Source organism: Oryctolagus cuniculus, chromosome 3 (genome assembly GCF_051225735.1).
Source record: "Oryctolagus cuniculus isolate XC-2025 breed Fujian yellow rabbit chromosome 3, ASM5122573v1, whole genome shotgun sequence".
NCBI lineage: Eukaryota > Metazoa > Chordata > Mammalia > Lagomorpha > Leporidae > Oryctolagus > Oryctolagus cuniculus.
In genome coordinates, this window is record NC_142869.1 from 122,039,589 (window position 1) to 122,059,083 (window position 19,495).

At 42.7% G+C, this 19,495-nt stretch overlaps 1 protein-coding gene and 1 non-coding gene across 2 annotated transcripts in view; both read left to right on the top strand.

The window, feature by feature from the left end:
- MAP3K2 (mitogen-activated protein kinase kinase kinase 2) overlaps positions 1-19,495 on the top strand; it is an 87,804-nt gene that overhangs the window by 27,631 nt on the left and 40,678 nt on the right. The window contains exon 2 of the mRNA XM_008258427.5: positions 17,023-17,091. Within this exon, the coding sequence (XP_008256649.2) occupies positions 17,085-17,091 (7 nt within the window). The 5' untranslated portion in view covers positions 17,023-17,084. The remainder of the gene's footprint in view (positions 1-17,022; positions 17,092-19,495) is intronic.
- TRNAK-CUU (transfer RNA lysine (anticodon CUU)) lies at positions 11,670-11,742 on the top strand. The gene has a single exon. It is a non-coding gene; the product is annotated as a tRNA-Lys (tRNA).

Consider the following 19,495-nt stretch of genomic DNA (forward strand, 5'->3'; position numbering starts at 1 on the left):
TGCCTCTCTGTTACTCTGCCTCTCAAATAAATAAATAAATGAATATTTAAAAAATTATACTACTCTAAGTTTGAAGGTGAGCTCTAGGTTGAAAATATAGGTTTGGAATTATCAGGTGTTGATGGTTGTATTCATTGAAAAGAATGATGCTTGTCCAAGAGAGTCAAAGGAATGAGAAGAGCAGTAGTGTGAGCATGGAGCCTCTGGTGACATCTAACAGCCAGGCAGAGGGTGAAGAGGATATTCTGATGCCAGTTAAGATGAGATGTGGGGAGTAGGGTGGGGAGTGGAGAATTCTGAGAGTGCATTGACAGGAAAGCAGTAGTGGTTGCCATGTTTTCAGCTACCAGCTTTTAAACAGCCTTCTGTTTTGGGGAGAAAGGGAGTTGTCCATTGTGTTAGTCTTGGTAGAGGTAGCAGGTTTTTTTTAGTATAACCTTTACTGTAGTGGGACATGACATCAAGAAGTAGGGAAGATATGGTACATAAAGTCATATAAGCTGTGGCAAAAAGTTGAGTTTATTCAAGGTGCGATGGGAAATTACTTACAGGTTTTCAGCAGAGAAAGGGTATTGCCATTCTCTTACAGATGACCCTTATTTTTATAGCAAAATGAATTGCATGAGTGAGGTCTTGGAGTAAAAACAGGTTATAGGAAGCCATTTCAGTAAACCATGCTAGAGATCATGATGACTTTAGTGAAGTGGTGGTTGTATAGATAAATATATTTTTTTAAGATTTATTTATTTTTTTGAAAGTCAGAGTTAACACAGAGAGAAGGAGAGGCAGAGAGAGAGAGAGAGAGAGAAGTCTTCCATATGCTGGTTCACTCCCCAACTGGCCACAACAGCCGGAGCTGTGCCGATCCGAAGCTAGGAGCCAGGAGCCTCTTCCAGGTCTCCCACATGGGTGCTGGGGCCCAAGGCCTTTAGCAATCTCTGCTGCTTTCCCAGGCCATAGCAGAGAGCTGGATTGGAAGTGGAGCAGCCGGGACTTGAACTGGCACCCATGTGGGACACCACACTGCAGGCAGCGGCTTTACCCACTATGCTACAGTGCCAGCCCACAGATAAATATTTTTAAGCAAAAGCTAATGAGATTTGCTGATAAGTTGGAATGTAATACGATGTGAGAATGAAAAAAATTTTGGTTTGGGCAGTGGCTAAAGTAAAGAGGCTTTCTGATGAAATGAAAACTAGGGAGGAATAGTTACCTTTTTTTTTTTTTTTTCAGTTCCTGAATCCTATCTTGAGCTTGGCCCAGTCCTGGCTGTTGTAGTCATTTGAGGAATGAACCAGTGGATGTGAGGTTTCTGTTTGTTTGCTCTTCAAATAAATAAGATCTGTCTGTCTGTCTATCTGTGTGTGTGTGTGTGTGTGCATATATACAAATATGTACATATATATCTGTTTCTTTTTTTATTTGTATTTTGTATTTCCATTTGCTTCTTTCTGTTTTAGTTTCCTTTGAGGCTTTCTCTTTTAGTTATGTATTGTTTAGTAGTGCATTGTGTAGTTGACAAATATTTGGAGATATTCCTGTTGTCTCTGTTGCTTGTTTCTAAATAGATTTCATTATGAACATAGTAAAACATAATAAAACACATCATTTATGTGATTTTAGTTCTTTTAAATGTATTGATATTTATTTTATGGTCGGTCTAGGTCTGTCTTTGTGAATGTTCTATGGATATTTGAAAAGAATGTATGTTGAGTATAAAGTATATGTGTGTGTATTTATATAAATTAGCTTTATATAATCCTAGCTTTTTTTTTTTTTTTTTTTTTTTTTTGACAGGCAGAGTGGACAGAGAGAGAGACAGAGAGAAAGGTCTTCCTTTTGCCGTTGGTTCACCCTCCAATGGCCGCCGCGGCCGGTGCGCTGCGGCCGGCGCACTGCGCTGATCCGATGGCAGGAGCCAGGAGCCAGGTGCTTTTCCTGGTCTCCCATGGGGTGCAGGGCCCAAGCACTTGGGCCATCCTCCACTGCACTCCCTGGCCACAGCAGAGGGCTGGCCTGGAAGAGAGGCAACCGGGACAGAATCCAGCGCCCCGACCGGGACTAGAACCCGGTGTGCTGGCGCCGCTAGGCGGAGGATTAGCCTAGTGAGCCGCGGCGCCGGCCCGCTTTTTTTTTTTTTTAAGATTTATTTATTTGAAAGGGAAAGTGAGAAAGAGAGAAAGGTAGAAAGAGATCATCTATCTGCTGGCTCACTCCCCAAATGACCACAATGGCTAGGGCTGGGCCAGGCCAAAACCAGGAGCCAAGAGCTTTATCCGTGTCTCCCACATGGGTGAAGGGGCCTAAACATTTGGGCCATCTTCTGCTGCTTTCTCAGATGCATTAGCAAGGAGGTGGCTAAGAAGCAGAGCAGGCTTGAATTGGTGTCCATAAAGGGTACCAGTGTTATATGTGGCAACTTTTGCCCATTATACCATAACACCAGCCCCTATATAATCCTATTTTTATTAAAAGGCTTAAGAAAAAAACAAGTCTTTTGACTTGCATATTTACCATTTCCAGTGTTCAATAAGTCAAGCCCAGTGGATACTGTTACGGTTTGAATGTAACATTCATTGTCTTTGCCAAAACTCATCTTGAGGCTTAATGTAATGGTGTTGAAGTGGTAGAGCCTTTAAGTAAGGCCACAGGGATCTGCCTTCCTGAATGGATTGTTTTTCTTGAGAGACTGGTTTAGTTCTCTTCAGGTTGGGTTGGATATTGTAGGACTGATTATTTGCTGTAAGAACAAGTTAAATAGCAAGTTCAGCTTCCTTAGCCTGATCTCTTGCTTCCTTTTCTCACCATGTTTTCTTTTCTACACCTGCCACTCACTGCTCCTGTGATACAGTATTCCTTGTGTCATAGCCAGAAGTTCTTACCAGAAACCACCTTCAGCCTTCAAAAGTCTCAACCTAAATAAACCTCTTTTCTTTATAAAAGTATTTAGTGTCAAGTGTTTGGTTATAGCAACACAAAATTGACTAAGACACATAATTTCTTCTCAGTCTGAAGAAATCCTGAATCCTGTTTTTTTTTTTTTCTCTTTTTAATTTATAAATGTTATTTGAAAGGCAGAATTACAGAGAGATAGGGAAAGATAGAGATCTTTGATCTCTTGGCTCACTCCCGAAATAGCTGCAGTGGCTGGGGCTGGGTCAGGCTGAAGTCAGGAGCTTGTGACCCTGTCTGGTCTCCCATGAGGGTGGCAGGAGTCCAAACACTTGGAAAATCTTTTGTTCTTTTCCCAGGTGCATCAGCAGGGAGCTGGGTAAGAAGTGGAGCAGCCAGGACTCGAATTGGCACCCACATGGGATGCTAGCACAGCAAGTGATGGCCTCTGTGCCACAGTGCTAGCCCCAGAAATCTGCCATCTCTCAAAAGACAGTTCTTGCAATGAACTTTCTCAGCCTTTCTTTATCTAGGAATGTCTTTATTTCACTTTCTTTGTGAAGCATGGTATTGTTGAATATAATATTCCTGCTTGACTTAGCATTTTGGTTTTTGTTTAGTTTTTGCCATTTAATATGTCATTCCACCACCCTCTGGCCCCCATTCTTTCTGATAGAAGTCATTTGTAAGTTGTGCAAAGATAGCTTAAAAACTTCATTTAGAATGGATTTTACAAATTTATTTTGGCACAAAAAGTTTTTTTTTTTAATTGTATTTGTGTGTGTGTGTGTGTGTGTGAGAGAGAGAGAGAGAGAGAGAGAGAGAGAGAGAGAGAGAGAGATCTTTCATCTGTTGGTTTGCCCCTGAAATGGCCACAACAGCTGGAGCTGGACCAGGCTGAATCCTGGAGCCAGATACTCCATCCGCATCTCCTACATGGAGGGAAGGGGTCCAAGCACTTGGGCCATCATTTGTTGCTTTCCCAGGTGCATTAGCAGAAAGCCAGATGGGGAAGCAGAGGAGCCAAGACTGAATCAGCACTTCTATATGGAATGTGGGTGTTCCAAGTCACAGCTTGTGCTGTAACACCTGCCCCAGCGAAAACATTTTGAATACATGCTTAGAGGAGTCTCAAAAAGTTCGTGGAAAATGTGTATTATTAGGGGCCAGTGTTGCGGCATAGAGGTGAAGCTGCAGCCTGCAATGCTTATTCGTGTTCAGCTGTTCCACTTTTTTTTTTTTTTTTAAAGATTTATTTATTTATTTGAAAGTCAGAGTTAGAGAAGGAGAGGCAGAGAGAAAGAGGTCTTCCATCTGCTGGTTCACTCCCCAACTGGCCTCAGTGGCTGGAGCTGTGCCAATCTGAAGCCAGGAGCCAGGAGCTTCTTCCAGGTCTCCCACATGGGTGCAGGGGCCCAAGGACTTGGGCCATCCTCTACTGCTTTCCCAGGCTATAGCAGAGAGCTGGGTCAGAAATGGAGCAGCCAGGACTCGAACCGATACCCATATGGGATGCTGGCACTGCAGGCGGTGGCTTTACCCACTACACCACAGCGCCAGCCCGGGCTGCTCCACTTCTGCTACAGCTCTCTGCTAAGGGCCTGGGAAAAGCAGCTGAAGGTGGCCCAAATGCTTAGACTCCTACCACCCATGTTGAAGACCTGGAGGAAGCTCCTGGTTCCTAGCTTCAGCCTGGCCCAGCCCCAGCCCCAGCCCCAGCCCCAGCCCCAGCCCCAGCCCCAGCCCCAGCCCCAGCCCCAGCAGTCATCTTACAGAGAGAAAAGGAGAGTCAGGGAGAGATATTCCATCCACTGATTCACTCCCTCTTGGCTGGGACTGGCCCAGGTTTAAGCCAGGATCCAGGATCCTTGGTCTTCTACTTTGGTGGCATGGGCCCACACTGCTTTTTCCAGGCCATTATCAGGGAGTTGAATCAGAAGTGGAGCAGCTGATAGAGGAACAGGTGCCCATATGGGGTGCTGGCGTCACAGGCGTTGACTTTACCTGCTATCCCATAATGCTGGCCCCAACATTTTTCAACAAAGTTTTTGAAGTATCGTTTATATTTCCCTCTATAAAATATACTTTCAAGGTTTTGTCTTTGTCTTTCTTCAGTTTGACTTTGACTCTTGGTGTTTAGCACTTTTAGAGTTTATTAAGCTTCTTGAATATGTAGATGTTTTTTATCACTTTTGGAATTTTTCAGCCATTAATTCTTCAAATAGTTTTTCTGTCTCCATTTTACCCCTTTTCTCTGACACTAACACATTTTGGCATGCTTAATGTTGTCTCACAGGTCTCTGAGACTTCATTTTTCCTGTCTTTTTTGTCTGTTCTTATTTCTATCGATCTTTTGAGAATTTGATTTTTTTTCTTCTGCTGTCTCAGATTCCCTGTTGAGTCCATCTAATACATTTTATATTGGGATATTCTTTAAGATTCTAGAGCTTTTTAAAATAACTTCTGTTGAGATTCACTGTGGGATTGTTTCTGTCAGAATTTCTTTTAATTCTCTTAAACATATTCCTAATAGTTACCTTAATGTCTTTATTAATGCAAGCATCTGGGGCTGGTGCTGTGGTGTAATGGGCTGGGCCTCTGCCTGTGGCGCTGGCATCCCATATGGGTGCCAGGTCATGTCCTGGCTGCTCCTTTTCTGATCCAGGCTCTCTGCTTGTAGCCTGGGAAAGAGTGGAGGATGGCCCAGGTGCGTGGGCCCTTGCACCTACGAGGGAGACCCTGAAGAATCTCTTGGCTCCTGGCGACAGATTAGCTCAGCTCCAGCTGTTGCGTCCATGTGGGGAATGAACCAGTGAATGGAAGACCTTTCTCTCTGTCTCTCCCTCTTTCTGTCTGTAACTCTACCTCTCAAATAATAAATAAAATCTTTGGAAAAAAGATTTTAACTCTGGGTAGAGTTAATTTCTATTCACTGATTTTTAAAATTTTAATTTGAATTATTTGTTCATATTTGTTTGAAAGGCAGAGAGGGAAACAGAACTTCCCTTTGTTGGTTCACTCCCTAAATGCACAAAAGACTGAGACTGGGCTCAGTCTGAAGCTAGAGCCCAGAAAACTATCTGGGGCTCTGGCATTGGAGCCATCACTGCTACCTCCCAGAGTCTGCATTAGCAGGAAGCTGGGCTTGGGAGCTGTAGCTGGAAATCTGACCCCTAGCATTCCAATGTGGGATGCAGGCATCTAAACTGCTCCTATTCATTAACTGGACAGATTGGATAATATATTGTAGCAACTCTGGAATCTGATTTTTCCCCCCTGGTTTTTATTTTTAAACTGGCTTGCTTCTGTTTTATCTGTGGAATATGTTATTTCCTTACTTGCTTCAGTGCTTCTATTTACTTAGTTATTTTTGTTTGCTTTTCTGTTTTCTGTGTTTTGTTTTCTTTCTTTCTTTTTTTTTTTTTTTTTTTTTGAGAGAGAGAGAGAGAGAGACAGACAGAGAGAAAGGTCTTCCTTTTTCCGTTGGTTCACCCCCCCAAATGGTCACTAGGCTGGCACACCATGCCTATCTGAAGCCAGGAGCCAGGTGCTTCCTCCTGGTCTCCCATGCGGCTGCAGGGCCCAAGCACTTGGGCCATCCTCCACTGCACTCCCGGGCCACAGCAGAGAGCTGGACTGGAAGAGGAGCAACCGGGACAGAATCCGGCACCCCAACCGGCACTAGAACCCGGGGTGCTAGCGCCGGAGGCGGAGGATTAGCCTAGTGAGCCACAGCGCTGGCCATGTGTTTTCAAAACCAGGCGTTCTGTGGTTGCCTCTTTGGCTGCATACCTTAGCAGTCAGTCGGTGATTGTGCAGAGGCTGTACTCAGATAACTCAAATCTGTAATGCCTCAGCCATTTATTAGTGGATGTGAGAATTGGAAGACTCAAATTTAAGGCAATTTTCAAATGTACTTCATTTTTTACTTTGTGTCTGGCCCTCTTGGTTCTCTTCTGCACATACCCAAAGTTTCCAGTCAGCCAGCAATTTGTAGAAAGCCCATATAGATCTTTTATGACTCTCTTATTTTCAGGATTTTTCCATTACAATTCTGAGTGATCTGCCTATTAAATTTCTGACTGGTCTGCCTCTTCCCATTCTGAACAGCATGGTTTTTCCTGACTCATTTTTTGCTATTTTTTTTACTTCTAAAAGAATTACTAATGTATTTGAGAGGCAGAGACAGAGAAACTGGCAGGTAACTCTCATATACTTGGTCACTCCTCAGATAATGGCAACAGCTAGGGTTAGGTCAGCCTGAAACTGGGTGCAGAAACTCAGTTCAGGTTTCCCAGGTGGATGGCAGGGATCCAACTACTTGAGCCATTACCTTCCATATTAGCAGGAAACTGCAATTGGGGACAAAGCCAAGACTCAAACCCAGATACTCTGATATGGGATGCGGGTGCCCCATGCAGTGTTTTTACCACTAAGCCAAATGCCTGTACCTGCTTTTTACGTTTATTTATTTAGTTTTAGTTTTATTTTGTTTATTAAAACTGCTCCGTGGTACAGTAGGTTAATCCTCCACCTACGGCACCAGCATCCCATATGGGCACCAGTTCTAGTCCTGGCTGCCTCTCTTCCAGTCCAACTCTCTGCTGTGGCCTGGGGAAGAAGTAGAGGATGGCCCGAGACATTGGGCCCCTGCACCCACATGGGAGACTGGGAGGAGGCACCTGGCTCCTGGCTTCGGATCTGCACAGCTCCAGCCGTTGCATCCATCTGGGGAGTGAACCAATGGAAGGAAGACCTTTCTTTCTGTCTCTCCGTCTCACTGTCTGTAACTCTACCTCTCAAATAAATAAAATATTAAAAAGAAAAAAAAGAGGGACAGAAGGAGAGACAGGCAGACGAAGAGATCTTCTCTCTGCTGGTTCACTCCCCAAATGGCTGCAGTGGCCTGGGGCTTGGCCAGGCCAAAGCCAGGAGCCAGGAACTCCATCCAGGTCTCCCACATGGGTGGTAGTGGTTCAAGTACTTGGCCCATCTTCTGCTGTTCTCCCAGGTGCACTAGCAGGGAGCTGAATCAGAAGCAGAACAGCCAGATCTTGAACTGACACTTTGATATGGGATGTTGGCATTGTAAATGGTGGCTTAACCTGTTCCACCATAATGCCAGCCCACTGCCTTTCATTGTTATTGACAGTTCCTTTCAGTATGGGTTTTCATCTTTTTCTCCAAATATAGTTAATTGTTTCTTGCAATAGAAATGCTGGATTTCAAGGCCTGCTCTGCCTGTTAAAAGTTCTTACATGGATCAAGCTAGGCATAGTGATGGGAGCATCTCCAGGTAAGAAGCCCAGGGTTTCCATGGCCTTTACCTGAAGTTCTAGTGGTTTTCTATGAGTAAATACTTCTCAGTTTGTTGTTTTTCTGTTGGCAGTTTCCAAATCCCTGACCTAGTTGTTTTTCACAATTTGTTAGTTTTATACTTGTTCTTAGAGAGGATTTGCTGCCCTTTTCATTCTATAATACTGAATGTTCTACCAGCCCACACTTTGTGTTCTCTGTTTAAAATATACCTTTTATGCATCCTTTTACTTCATTTTCACTGCTGCTATGTATCCTCAATGTGTTCATACACCATCTCCTTTTGGACCTTAAGTAACCTTATAGCTATGTTTGCTTCTTTTGTTTCTTAACATTTCTTTAAGTAAACTTTTTATTGTTTTCTTTTGTTAAAGACTTTAATTATTTGAAAGAGTTCGAGGGGACAGGGGGTGGGGGGGATCTCTACCATCCACTGATTTGCTCCCTTAGATGGCTGTGACAGCCAGCACTGGGCCAGACCAAATCAGGAGATTGGAACTCCATCTGGGTCTCCCATGTGGGTTGCAAGAGTTCAAGCACTTGGACCATCTTCCAGTGCTTTCCCACGAACAATACAGGGAGCTGGATTGGAAGTGGAACAGCCGTAACACAAACTGGTGCCTCTATGGGCTGCTGGTGTCACAGGCAGTGGCTTTACATGCTGCACCAGAGTGCCAGCTCGAGTTGTAGGATCTTTTTTTCATATTCTAGACATTAAGCTCTTTTCAGAAAATGATTTTCAAATACTTCTGTTTTGTAGGTTATTGATTGTGTGGTGTTTTGATAAAAGATTTATGTATTTATTTGAAAGTCAGAGTTACACAGAAGGCAAGGCAAGGCGGGGTGGGGGTGGGGGTCTTCTGTCCACTGGTTCACTCCCCAGTTGGCCGCAACAGCTGGAGCTATGCCAATCTGAAACCAGGAGCCAGGAGATTCTTCTAGGTCTTCCACACGGGTGCAGGAGCCCAAGGACTTGAGCTGTCTTTTACTGTTTTCCCAGGCCATAGCAAAGAGCTGGATTGGAAGTGGAGCAGCTGAGACTTGAACCAGTGCCCATATGGGATGCTGGCACAGCAGGCAGCGGCTGGCTTTACCCGCTAAACCACAGCGCCGGCCCCAGTTGTGTTTTTTGAAGCCAATTTTTTTTTCTTTTATTAATTGTACTTTTGTTGTCATTTCTGTTTGGTCATCAGGTATCTTTACTTTCCTTGTACCTGCAATATTTCCATAGCCTTTCTTTGATTTTTATGGCATTGTCACTTTTGAAGAATATGATCTTTTTTTATTAAATGCAGTGTTTCCTTATTTTGTATTTGTCTGAAGTTTCTTTATGATTGTGTTTAAGGTTTGCAGTCTCAGAAAAGTGCTTAGTTGACCTTGTGTCCTTAGTGGTTTACATCTGAAGACACAAGATGTCCCTATCTTGAAGGAGTTGCCCAATTCCTCCACTGTATACTTACTGACTGCATTAAATTAGTTTGAGCAAGGATACCATAAATAGTATGGAGATGAGACACAGACTAGAGTGAATTTGTCCAACCAAGACTTAGAGTCACTTTACACAAGAGAATATCAAAATGGGCCATAAACCAGTGAAATGGTAGTCAACATCTTTAGTCACTCAATAATTGTAAATTGAGAATACAGTGCTGTATTCTCAAACACAACAATACACAAACACCAGAATGACTAATATGGAAGAACTGAAACTCTTAGGGGCCAGCACTGTGGCTCAGTGGGTTAATCCTCTGCCTGCAGTGCCAGTATCCCATATGGGTAATATTCTGGTGTTTGTTTGGCTTTGGAATATACCCTTATTCTAGGTTTGAGATGTGATTAAATTTAGAGCAACATTCAAAAGTTGTTTGTAAAAGTCCATGGTGTTTCTCAGATTATCTGGGCTGTTTCATTCTTTGTTGCAACCAGTTTGAGAAAAAAATGAGATAAATCTTTCAAGCTTGCATCAAAGTTAACATCACCTGGGTGTTTAAAAGCTTAGGGACTACAACATCATTGTAATATTCAGAAAATGAGCCTTTTTGTCCCCTTGACCCTCAGATGTCTCTTTTATATTATAGGATGCTTAGACTAGATCTTTGTGTCTTTGAGTCCTGTGCTTGACTAAAAATCAAGTATTGGAAAATCCATGATTAGAAAATCCTAAAAATGGGGTTGGCATTTGTTTGGCCCAGCAGTTAAGATGCCAGTATTCCACATTAGAGTGCCTGAGTTCAGTTCCCAGCTCCAGCTCCTGATTCCAGTTTCCTGATTAGTGTACACCCTGGGAGGCAGTAAACAGCCCAAGTAGTTGGTTATGTGGGACAACCAGATAGCATCCTTGGTTCCCGGCTTTGCCTCCTCCCTCTCCTTGCCTTTGTACACATTTGGAGAATGAACTAGCTGATGAGAGTTTGTTGTGTGCACTCTCTCTCTCTCTATTAAAAAAAAATTGAAAACTGAAGTAACATAGTGATTGCCCCTGGAAATGATACTGACTGGATGATGAAAGGAGTATTTTCATGTTTTGTGTTACAGTCCATATATTAAAAATTTTTTCCTTGATAATCCCTAGTGATGCTTCACATTTCAAAATAATAATACACGGCTCACTAGGCTAATCCTCTGCCTTGCGGCGCCAGCACACCGGGTTCTAGTCCCGGTCGGGGCGCTGGATTCTGTCCCGGTTGCCTCTCTTCCAGGCCAGCCCTCTGCTGTGGCCAGGGAGTGCAGTGGAGGATGACCCAGGTGCTTGGGCCCTGCACCCCATGGGAGACCAGGATAAGTACCTGGCTCCTGCCATCGGATCAGCGCGGTGTGCCGGCCACAGCGCGCTGGCCGCGGCGGCCATTGGAGGGTGAACCAATGGCAAAGGAAGACCTTTCTCTCTCTCTCTCTCTCTGTCCACTCTACCTGTCCAAAAAAAAATATATATATATATATATAATACACTCCAAAGAAATTAAAGCTATTGTTATGTTGACTTTCTTTTTCATATTGTGTGTGTGGCTTCCTCTAGGAAAGAGTTATGGTACTAAGTAGGTCAGTGGTTGCAAGGTGGCAGCATGAAAGGGGAACATGCATACTGTTTTTCTACAGATTTGATTAGTTGCCACTATTTGAAAATGGAATCTTACACTAAAATTTGGATTTGGAGCTTTTTGAAGAAATCAGTGTATCTGATAATCCTGAACCTGAGCTGCTGAGGCAGCTGTTGACTGGTGCTGAGGCTGTTGCCCCTTTTGATGGGCAGACCAACTCTAGTTAGTTACAAAAGCTGCTTTCTCTTTCCTCCCACTACCTCTTCCTTCTTTTTTTTTTTTCCTCCCCCTCTCTCCTCCTTCCTGTTGGAGATATAGTTCACATGCCATGAAATTCACTCCTTTAAAAACTACAATTCAATAATTTTTAGTATACTCAAAAAGTTGTACTAGTGGTTAGGATTCCTGGTTTTCACACAGGCGGCCCGGCTAGCTCAGTCGGTAGAGCATGAGACTCTTAATCTCGGGGTCGTGGGTTCGAGCCCCACATTGGGTGCCAGATGTTGCAGTTGATTTCTCAACAATGTTGCAGTGGATTTGTTCCTGAGAGGAGGAACGTGGTGGGGGCAAGAGGCGCGGAGTCGCCACACAGACCCCGGGAGTTGGGTGAAAGCAGGCCTGAGGCGAGCAGCCCACAGACTCATTTATTTCAGTTGGTACAACATCTTATATAGCCAAGACCAGCCAATCCAGTCAAGGGGCAGTCTATGCCCCAACCAATCACAACCTGTTGCCAGGCAGGTTCCATTGCCAGTTGGGTTTCAAAGCCATTCCTGAGTAACTGACGCTCGTTTGCCAGCATTCATCTTGGCATGGCCTTCTCATTCCACCACATACTGTCACCACTAATTACTAATTCCAGAAATCCTTATCGCCTCCAAAAGACACATTGTGCCTTTCCATAGTTATTCCCTATTTCTCATACTCTAGCTCTAGAAAACCACTTATTTTCCCTAGTCTCTGTAGATTTACTTATTTTGGACATTTCATATAAGTGAAATAATTAATCTATGACCTTATTGCACCTAAAAGTGTTCTCAAGGTTTATGCCTGTTGAAGCATGCATCTGTACTTTGCTCCATTTTTGACTGAGTCATATTGATGGACGTTTCAATTTCCACACCTCACGCTGTTGTAAATAATGCTGTGCCATTGAATGTAGTATTCAGGTTTTTTAATGGAGTTCTACAAGTGTGTTATGAATTCTCTTGGGTGTATATAGGCATGGAAATAGCAATTTGTGTTTCTTATATCATACCACCATTTGACATTGTGTTTTAAATTATAGCCCTCCTGCTGAGTATGAAGTGCCCTTTCGCTCATGACGGATAATATTGAGCATAATTTCAAGTGCTTATTGACCATTGTGTATCTTTGGATGAACCTCTAGTGAAATCCTTTGCCCATTTCATAATTCGATTAGTTGTTTTGTTGAGTTTTAATAGTTCCTTTTATATTATTTATAGATCTTTATAAATTCTTATCAGATACATGATTTGCACATATTTTCTCCCATTCTATGGACTGTCTTTTCACTATCTTGATAGTATCCTTTGACACACAAAAATTTTTAATATTGAAGAAGTCTAATTATTTTTTCTTTTATTGTGCTTTTGGTGTCATATTTAAGAAATTACTGCCTAATTTTCCAAAGCTTTATGCATCTGTTCCTTTAAGAGCTTTGTAGATTTAGGTCTTTCTGTATATTTAGCTCTACTTTATTTTTTTAAAAGATTTATGTATATATTTGAAAGGCAGAGAGAAAGAGAAATCTTCCATCCACTGATTCACCCTGAACCATCATTGCAGCCCCTGAGAGTCTGCATTAGCAGGAAGTTAGTTAGGAGCTGGAGCTGACTGTAAGACCCAGGCACTCCAGTGTGGGATGTAGATGTCTTAACTGGAGCCTTGACTGCTAGGCTAAACACCTGTCCCACAGCTGAATTTTCACCATTGCTCTTGTGGCCTGCAAATATACTGAACTTACTTATCAGTTTTAATAGTGTTCTGTGAATATCTTATAATATTCTGTGATAGGATTTTGTCAACCTGTAAATATATTTTTTGAAGATTTATTTATTTACTTGAAATTCAGAGTTTACTTGAAATACAGAGAGAGAAGGAGAGGCAGAGAGAGAAAAGAGAGAAAAAGGTCTTCCATCCGATGGTTCACAATTGGCTGCAACAGCCAAAGCTGTGCTGATCTGAAGCCAGGAGCCAGGAGCTTCTTCTGGATCTCTCACGTGGTTGCAGGGGCCCAAGGACTTGGGCCATCTTCTACTGCTTTCCCAGGCCATAGCAGAAAGCTGGATTGGAAGTAGAGCAGCCGGGACTCAAATCGCCACCCATATGGGATGCTGGCATTGCAGGTGGCAGCTTTACCTGCTATGCCACAGCGCCGGCCCCTGAATATTTTTACTTATCCAATCTGCATTCCTTTCATTTCATTTTCTTGCCTCATATTCTGACTAGAACCTCTGATACAGTATTAAATAGAAGTGGCAAGAGAGTGGACATCTTTGTATTGTTTCTGATCTTAGGGGGAAAATCCAGTCTTTCACTATTAGGAATGGTGTTAGTTGTGGGTTTTTCATAGATGCTATTTATCAACATGAGGATATTCTCCTCTGTTGTCTTTTAAGCATTAAAGGACGTTGAAATTTGGCTTCTACGTTTTCTGTATCCTCATGTTGTTTTTTTTCTCTTTTATTCTATTTATGTGGCTTATTATGTTGATTTTTGTATGCAGAATCTGCCTTGCTTTTGTTGACCATATCTCACACGTTTATGCATGCACTCCTTTTTAATGTTTCGGATTAGGTCTGCTAGTATTTTGTTGAGGACTTTTTGTATGTATCCCTATAAGAGTTATTGATCTCTTAGTTTTATTTGGTGATATCTTTGTTTACATTTGGTATTAGAGTACTACTGTCTTCAGCGTGAATTGGGAAGTATTCCTCCCATTTTGGAGTAATAATTAGTATTAATTTGTTTGGATCTTTGAAGGCATCTGGTAAAGGATATGAGAAATCATGAGAACTTTTTTGTTTATTTCCAAGTCTTTTTTTTTTTTCTAGGTTTGTCAAAATCTGTTGCCTTTTGAATCTGTTTTGGTAGGTTTTTTTTTTTTTTTTTAGATTTATTTATTTATTTGAAAGTAGGAGAGGCAGAAAGAGAGAGAGAGGTCTTCCATCCGATGGTTCACTCCCTAATTGGCCACAATGGCCGGAGCTGCACCACTCCGAAGCCAGGAGCCAGGAGCTTCCTCCAGTTCTCCCACGTGGGTGCAGGGGTCCAAGGATTTGGGCCATCTTCTATTGCTTTCCCAGGCCAAAGAGCTGGATCGGGAGTGGAGCAGCCGGGACTAGAACTGGCACCCATATGGGATGCTGGTGTTTAAGGCCAGGGCATTAACCCACTGCGCCACAGCGTCAGCTCCGGTTGTTTCTTTTTTAGGAATTTGCCTATTTCATCTAGGTGGGAGATCTGGATTGTGTTCACATCTCCTGGCTTTGGCCCCTGCCCAATCCCAGCCATTGCGGTCTTTTGGAGAGTGAACCAGTGAATGATTGTTGTTTTGTTTGTATAGCCAGTTCAGGCCGCTGGCTACTTTGCATAGTGTTTTCTTTAACTTTGAACCTGTTTGAATCTTTGAATCTCTAGTCTTTGAATTTAAAGTATGTCTGTTATAGATAATATATAGTTATATTTTTTTATTCTATTAATCTGTGCCTTTGTTCCTTCCATTTATACTTAGTGTAATTTAAGGTCTGATTATGTCTGGCATTTTCTAGTTTTGTTCGTCAATTTTTCCATTATTGCCTTTTATATCACATAGGTGTTTTCTAGTGTGTAATTTTTTTTAAAGATATATTTATTTATTTGAAAGAGTTACACAGAGGAGAGGCAGAGAGAGAGAAAGAGGTCTTCCATGCGATGGTTTACTCCCCAGTGGGCCGCAACGGCCGAAGCCAGGAGCCAGGAGCTTCTTGCGGGTCTCCCGTGTGGGTGCAGGGGACCAAGTACTTGGATCATCTACTGTTTTCCCAGGCAATAGCATAGAACTGGATCGGAAGTGGAGCAGCCGGGTCTCAAACCGGCTCCCATATGGGATGCCGGCACTTCAGGCCAGGGCATTAACCCGCTACGCCACAGCGCCGGCCCTACTAGTGTATACTTTTAATTCTTTTCTTTTGATATGTATCATAAAAAATTTTTTGTTTCTTTTGATATATATCATAAAACATTTTATATGTTTTATATATTAATGTTACATATATTTCATGATATATATAATAAAAACACGTGTATGTTTTTCATTTGAGTGGCAGACCGAGAACGAGTGCTCCCATGTGCTGATTCTCTTCCCAAATGCCTGCAGTGATCTGGGGGCTGAAGTTAGGAGCTAGGAATGTTCTTCAGGCCTCCTGTGTGGTTGGCAGGAACCCAACTATTTGAGACATCACTGCAACCTCCCAGGGTCTGCACTTGTAGGAGCTGGAGTTAGGAATCAAACCCAGGCACTTGGATGAGGGACACAGGCATCCTAACTGGCTTCAGCATCTGAACCGCTAGGCCAGATGCCCCGCTTACTATATTTTAAAAAGGTTTTTTTGGTTGTTGATCTGGGTATTACTATTAATATCTTAATTGATAACCATGTAGTTTAGGTTAATACCAACTTAATTGCATTAGTTTATAAACACTTTCAATAAGTCCATTCTTTTCTCCTTTGTACTGTTACTTTTATGTAAATTATATAATTATAAGTTGTATGCCTGGAAAAACAGATATAATTACTGCTTTATGCAGTTGTTGTGTTTTTTTTTTTTTTTTTTTTTTTTTTTTTTGACAGGCAGAGTAGACAGTGAGAGAGACAGAGAGAAAGGTCTTCCTTTGCCGTTGGTTCACCCAACGTTGGTGCTCCGGCTGGGACTAGAACCCAGTGTGCCGGCGCCGCAAGGCGGAGGATTAGCCTGCTGAGCCGCGGCGCCAGCCCTTTATGCAGTTTCTTTAAACCAATGTAGAAGTTTCCTGTTGCTGCTTATCTAGAAAAGTTTTAATATAACAGATCTGATGGCTGCTTATCCTTACAAAGGCCTAGTTTTCAAGGTCAGCAAGGCCGGCCCTTGGCTGACACTTGAGTTTTGGGAGGGTTCCAACCTTTTTAACTGATAACAATTCACTGTGCCTAACTGTTTGTAGAAACACTGGTTTATGCTGAATGTGTGCTTTTTTCCCGGGAGTCTAGAATTTTTATGAGTTAATCAGTCCCCAGTGTAAATCACCTCTTCCCAGCAGAATGTGTAAAGTAGTCATATTATATATTTCTTATTAATGTTATTTTTTAAGAGTTTATTTATTTATTTGAGAAGTAGTGTTACAGACAGGGAGAGGGAATGACAGAGAGAGAGATGGTCTTCCATCTACTGGTTCACTCCCCAAATCAATGCACCGGCCAGAGCTGGGCTGATCTGAAGCCAGGGGTCAGGAGCTTCTTCCGGGTCTCCCATGCAGTTACAGGGGCCGAAGCACTTGGACCACCTTCCATTGCTTCCCCGGGCCATTAACAGAGAGCTATATTGGAAGAGGAGCAGCCCAGACAAAAACTGCTGCCCGTATGGGATGCTGGCACCTCAGGCTAAGGCTTACCCTACTGAGGCACAGTGCCAGCCCCCCTCATTAATATTATTTATACTGACTTTTTGTGTGTGTGGCTGCCTCATTTGTTTCTTCTTACTAATACATTTATCTTTTTTTTTTATCATCCCCAAAGGCAATAAAGAATGCTGACAGAAGAACCATTTTCCTAATTTTCAAATTGTTGAACCAGTTGCCATGATGGGTAAGTTCAAACCAAAAGCATTGTCAGCTATAGTTAAAGGATGGTATGGGGGAGGGGCAAATTTTCCTGTATTACTTGTTATGATAGGCCCATTTATAAAGAAATTTTTGATGTGAGAATTTATATTTTTTCTTAATAGATTTTCCATCAGGCAGTGTTTGTGTTAATTGTATGGCTTGGAGATGACTACTTTAAGCTTAAATTTACTCATGTTCTTGGTTTCCAAAAAAAAAAAATTGGTTAATTAATTTTTCTGTATTTGAGAGGCAGAGAGAGATTTCTCCCAACTGCTAGCTCATTTCTCTAATGCCTACAACAGCTATGCTAGACGGAAGGCAGGAGCTCAGAATTCAGTCTTGGTCTCCCATGTGGATAGCAGTTACCCAAGTACTTGAGCCATCACCTGCTGCTTCCCAAGGTGTGAATTATCAGGAAGCTGAAACTGAGAGCAGAGCTGAGACTCAAACCTAGGCACTCTGGGGCCAGTTCTGTGGCCTAGCAGGTAAATCTACCGCCTGCAGTGCCGGCATCCCATTTGCGCACAGGTTCGAGTCCTGGCTGCTTCATTTCCGATTCAGCTCTCTGCTATGGCCTGGAAAAGCAGTAGATGATGGCCCAAGTACTTAGGTCCCTGCACCTGTGTAGGAGACCTGGAGGAAGCTCCTGGCTTTGGATTGGCCCCCCCATTGTGGCCATTTGGGGAGTGAACTAGCGGATAGAAGATCTCTTTCACCTCTGCCTTTGCTTCTGCCTTTCTGTAACTCTGCCTTTCAAATAAATAATTGAATCTTAAAAAAAAAAAAGAGAGAGAGAAATTCTTACATTAAAGAAAAAAACAACCTGGCACTCTGATACCGAATGCAGACATCCCAGGAAGCAATGTAACTGCTGCACACTCCTACCCATGTTCTTTTGTGAAGAGGTGCCACACTGTGTGTACTTGTGGCATGTGTGTAAGCCAAAACTTCACTTTCCTACCTTTTTCAGTCTCCCGCACATTCTCTCTCTCTTTTTTCTTTTTTAAAAGATTTTATTTATTTTATTTGAAAGGCAGAGTTACAGAGAGGCAGAGGCAGAGAGAGAGAGAGAGATTTTCCATCTGCTGATTCACTCCCCAGATGACGGCAACGGCCAGAGCCGGGTTGATCTGAAGCCACAAGCTTCTTCCAGGTCTCCCATGTGGGTGCAGGGGCCCAAGGACTTGGGCCTTCTTCTACTGCTTTCCTAGGTCATAGCAGAGAGCTGGATCAGAAGTAGAGGAGCCAGGACTCGAACTGGCACCCATATGGGATGCCGGCACTGCCAGCAGTAGCTTTATCTGCTACACCGCAGTGCCAGCCTCCGACATTCTCTTAGTTGCCTTGAGCACCTTGTTTTCTTGTCCAGATCCTCCACACTAGTTAGCTTCATCTTCAGCTCTAGATTGGGTATACTTTTTGCTTTTCTCTCTCTTTCTCCTTCCTCCTGCCTCCCTCCCTCCCTTCTTTCTTTTTTTAAAGATTTATTTAGTTATTTGAAAGTCGGAGTTATACAGAGAGAGAGAGAGAGATATTCCATCTGCTGGTTCACTCCCCAGATGGCTGCAACAGCCAGGACTGGGCCAGGCTGAAGCCAGGAGCCAGGACTTTTTCTGGGTCTCCCACATGGGTGCAGGGACCCAAACACTTGGGCCATCTTCTGCTGCTTTCCCAGGTGCATTAGCAGGGAGCTGTATAGGAAGTGGAACAGCCAGGACTCAAACTGGTGCCCATATGGGATGCTGGCACTGCATGCGGCAGCTTTACTTGCCATGCCACAGTGCCAGCCCTTCCTTACTTCCTTCCTCCTCCTCTCCCCTGCTCTTTCTTTTTTTACTGAATTCCTATCAACTTTTCATTTTATTTGCTCTCCCTTGCGTTCTGAGTTATATATTAAATTGATTTCTGTCATCATTCTTGAATAGTACTGCAATTCAGTAACAAAGCAAAGAACATTCATTGCTTAAAAAATGTATAAAAGAAGTCACAGACAACTAGGGTTATTTAAAAGTGTGAATTACAGTTGAGCTTTTCATTGAGGATAGTCATAGTATTTTTCAGATATAACAAATGAGCATATGAGATTTAATGCAGTATTTCTGGTAAGAGATTTTATTTGAATTTATTTCCCAAATATTTTCTGTGCTTTGTACTCAGTTAAATGTTGTCATATGTCATATGTCAGAAACCCACTACTGCATCAGAGTCTGGGATCCACTGGTGTCCTCACTGCCTAATTGAGTCAACTCATGATCTTTAGGACATTTATCATCCATATATCATCTGCCTAACCTGACTGGTACCCTGTGACCACCACAGGGATCTCTCTCTCTCTCTCTTTTTTTTTTTTTTTAAATATTTATTTGGTAGAGAACACCCATTGGCCC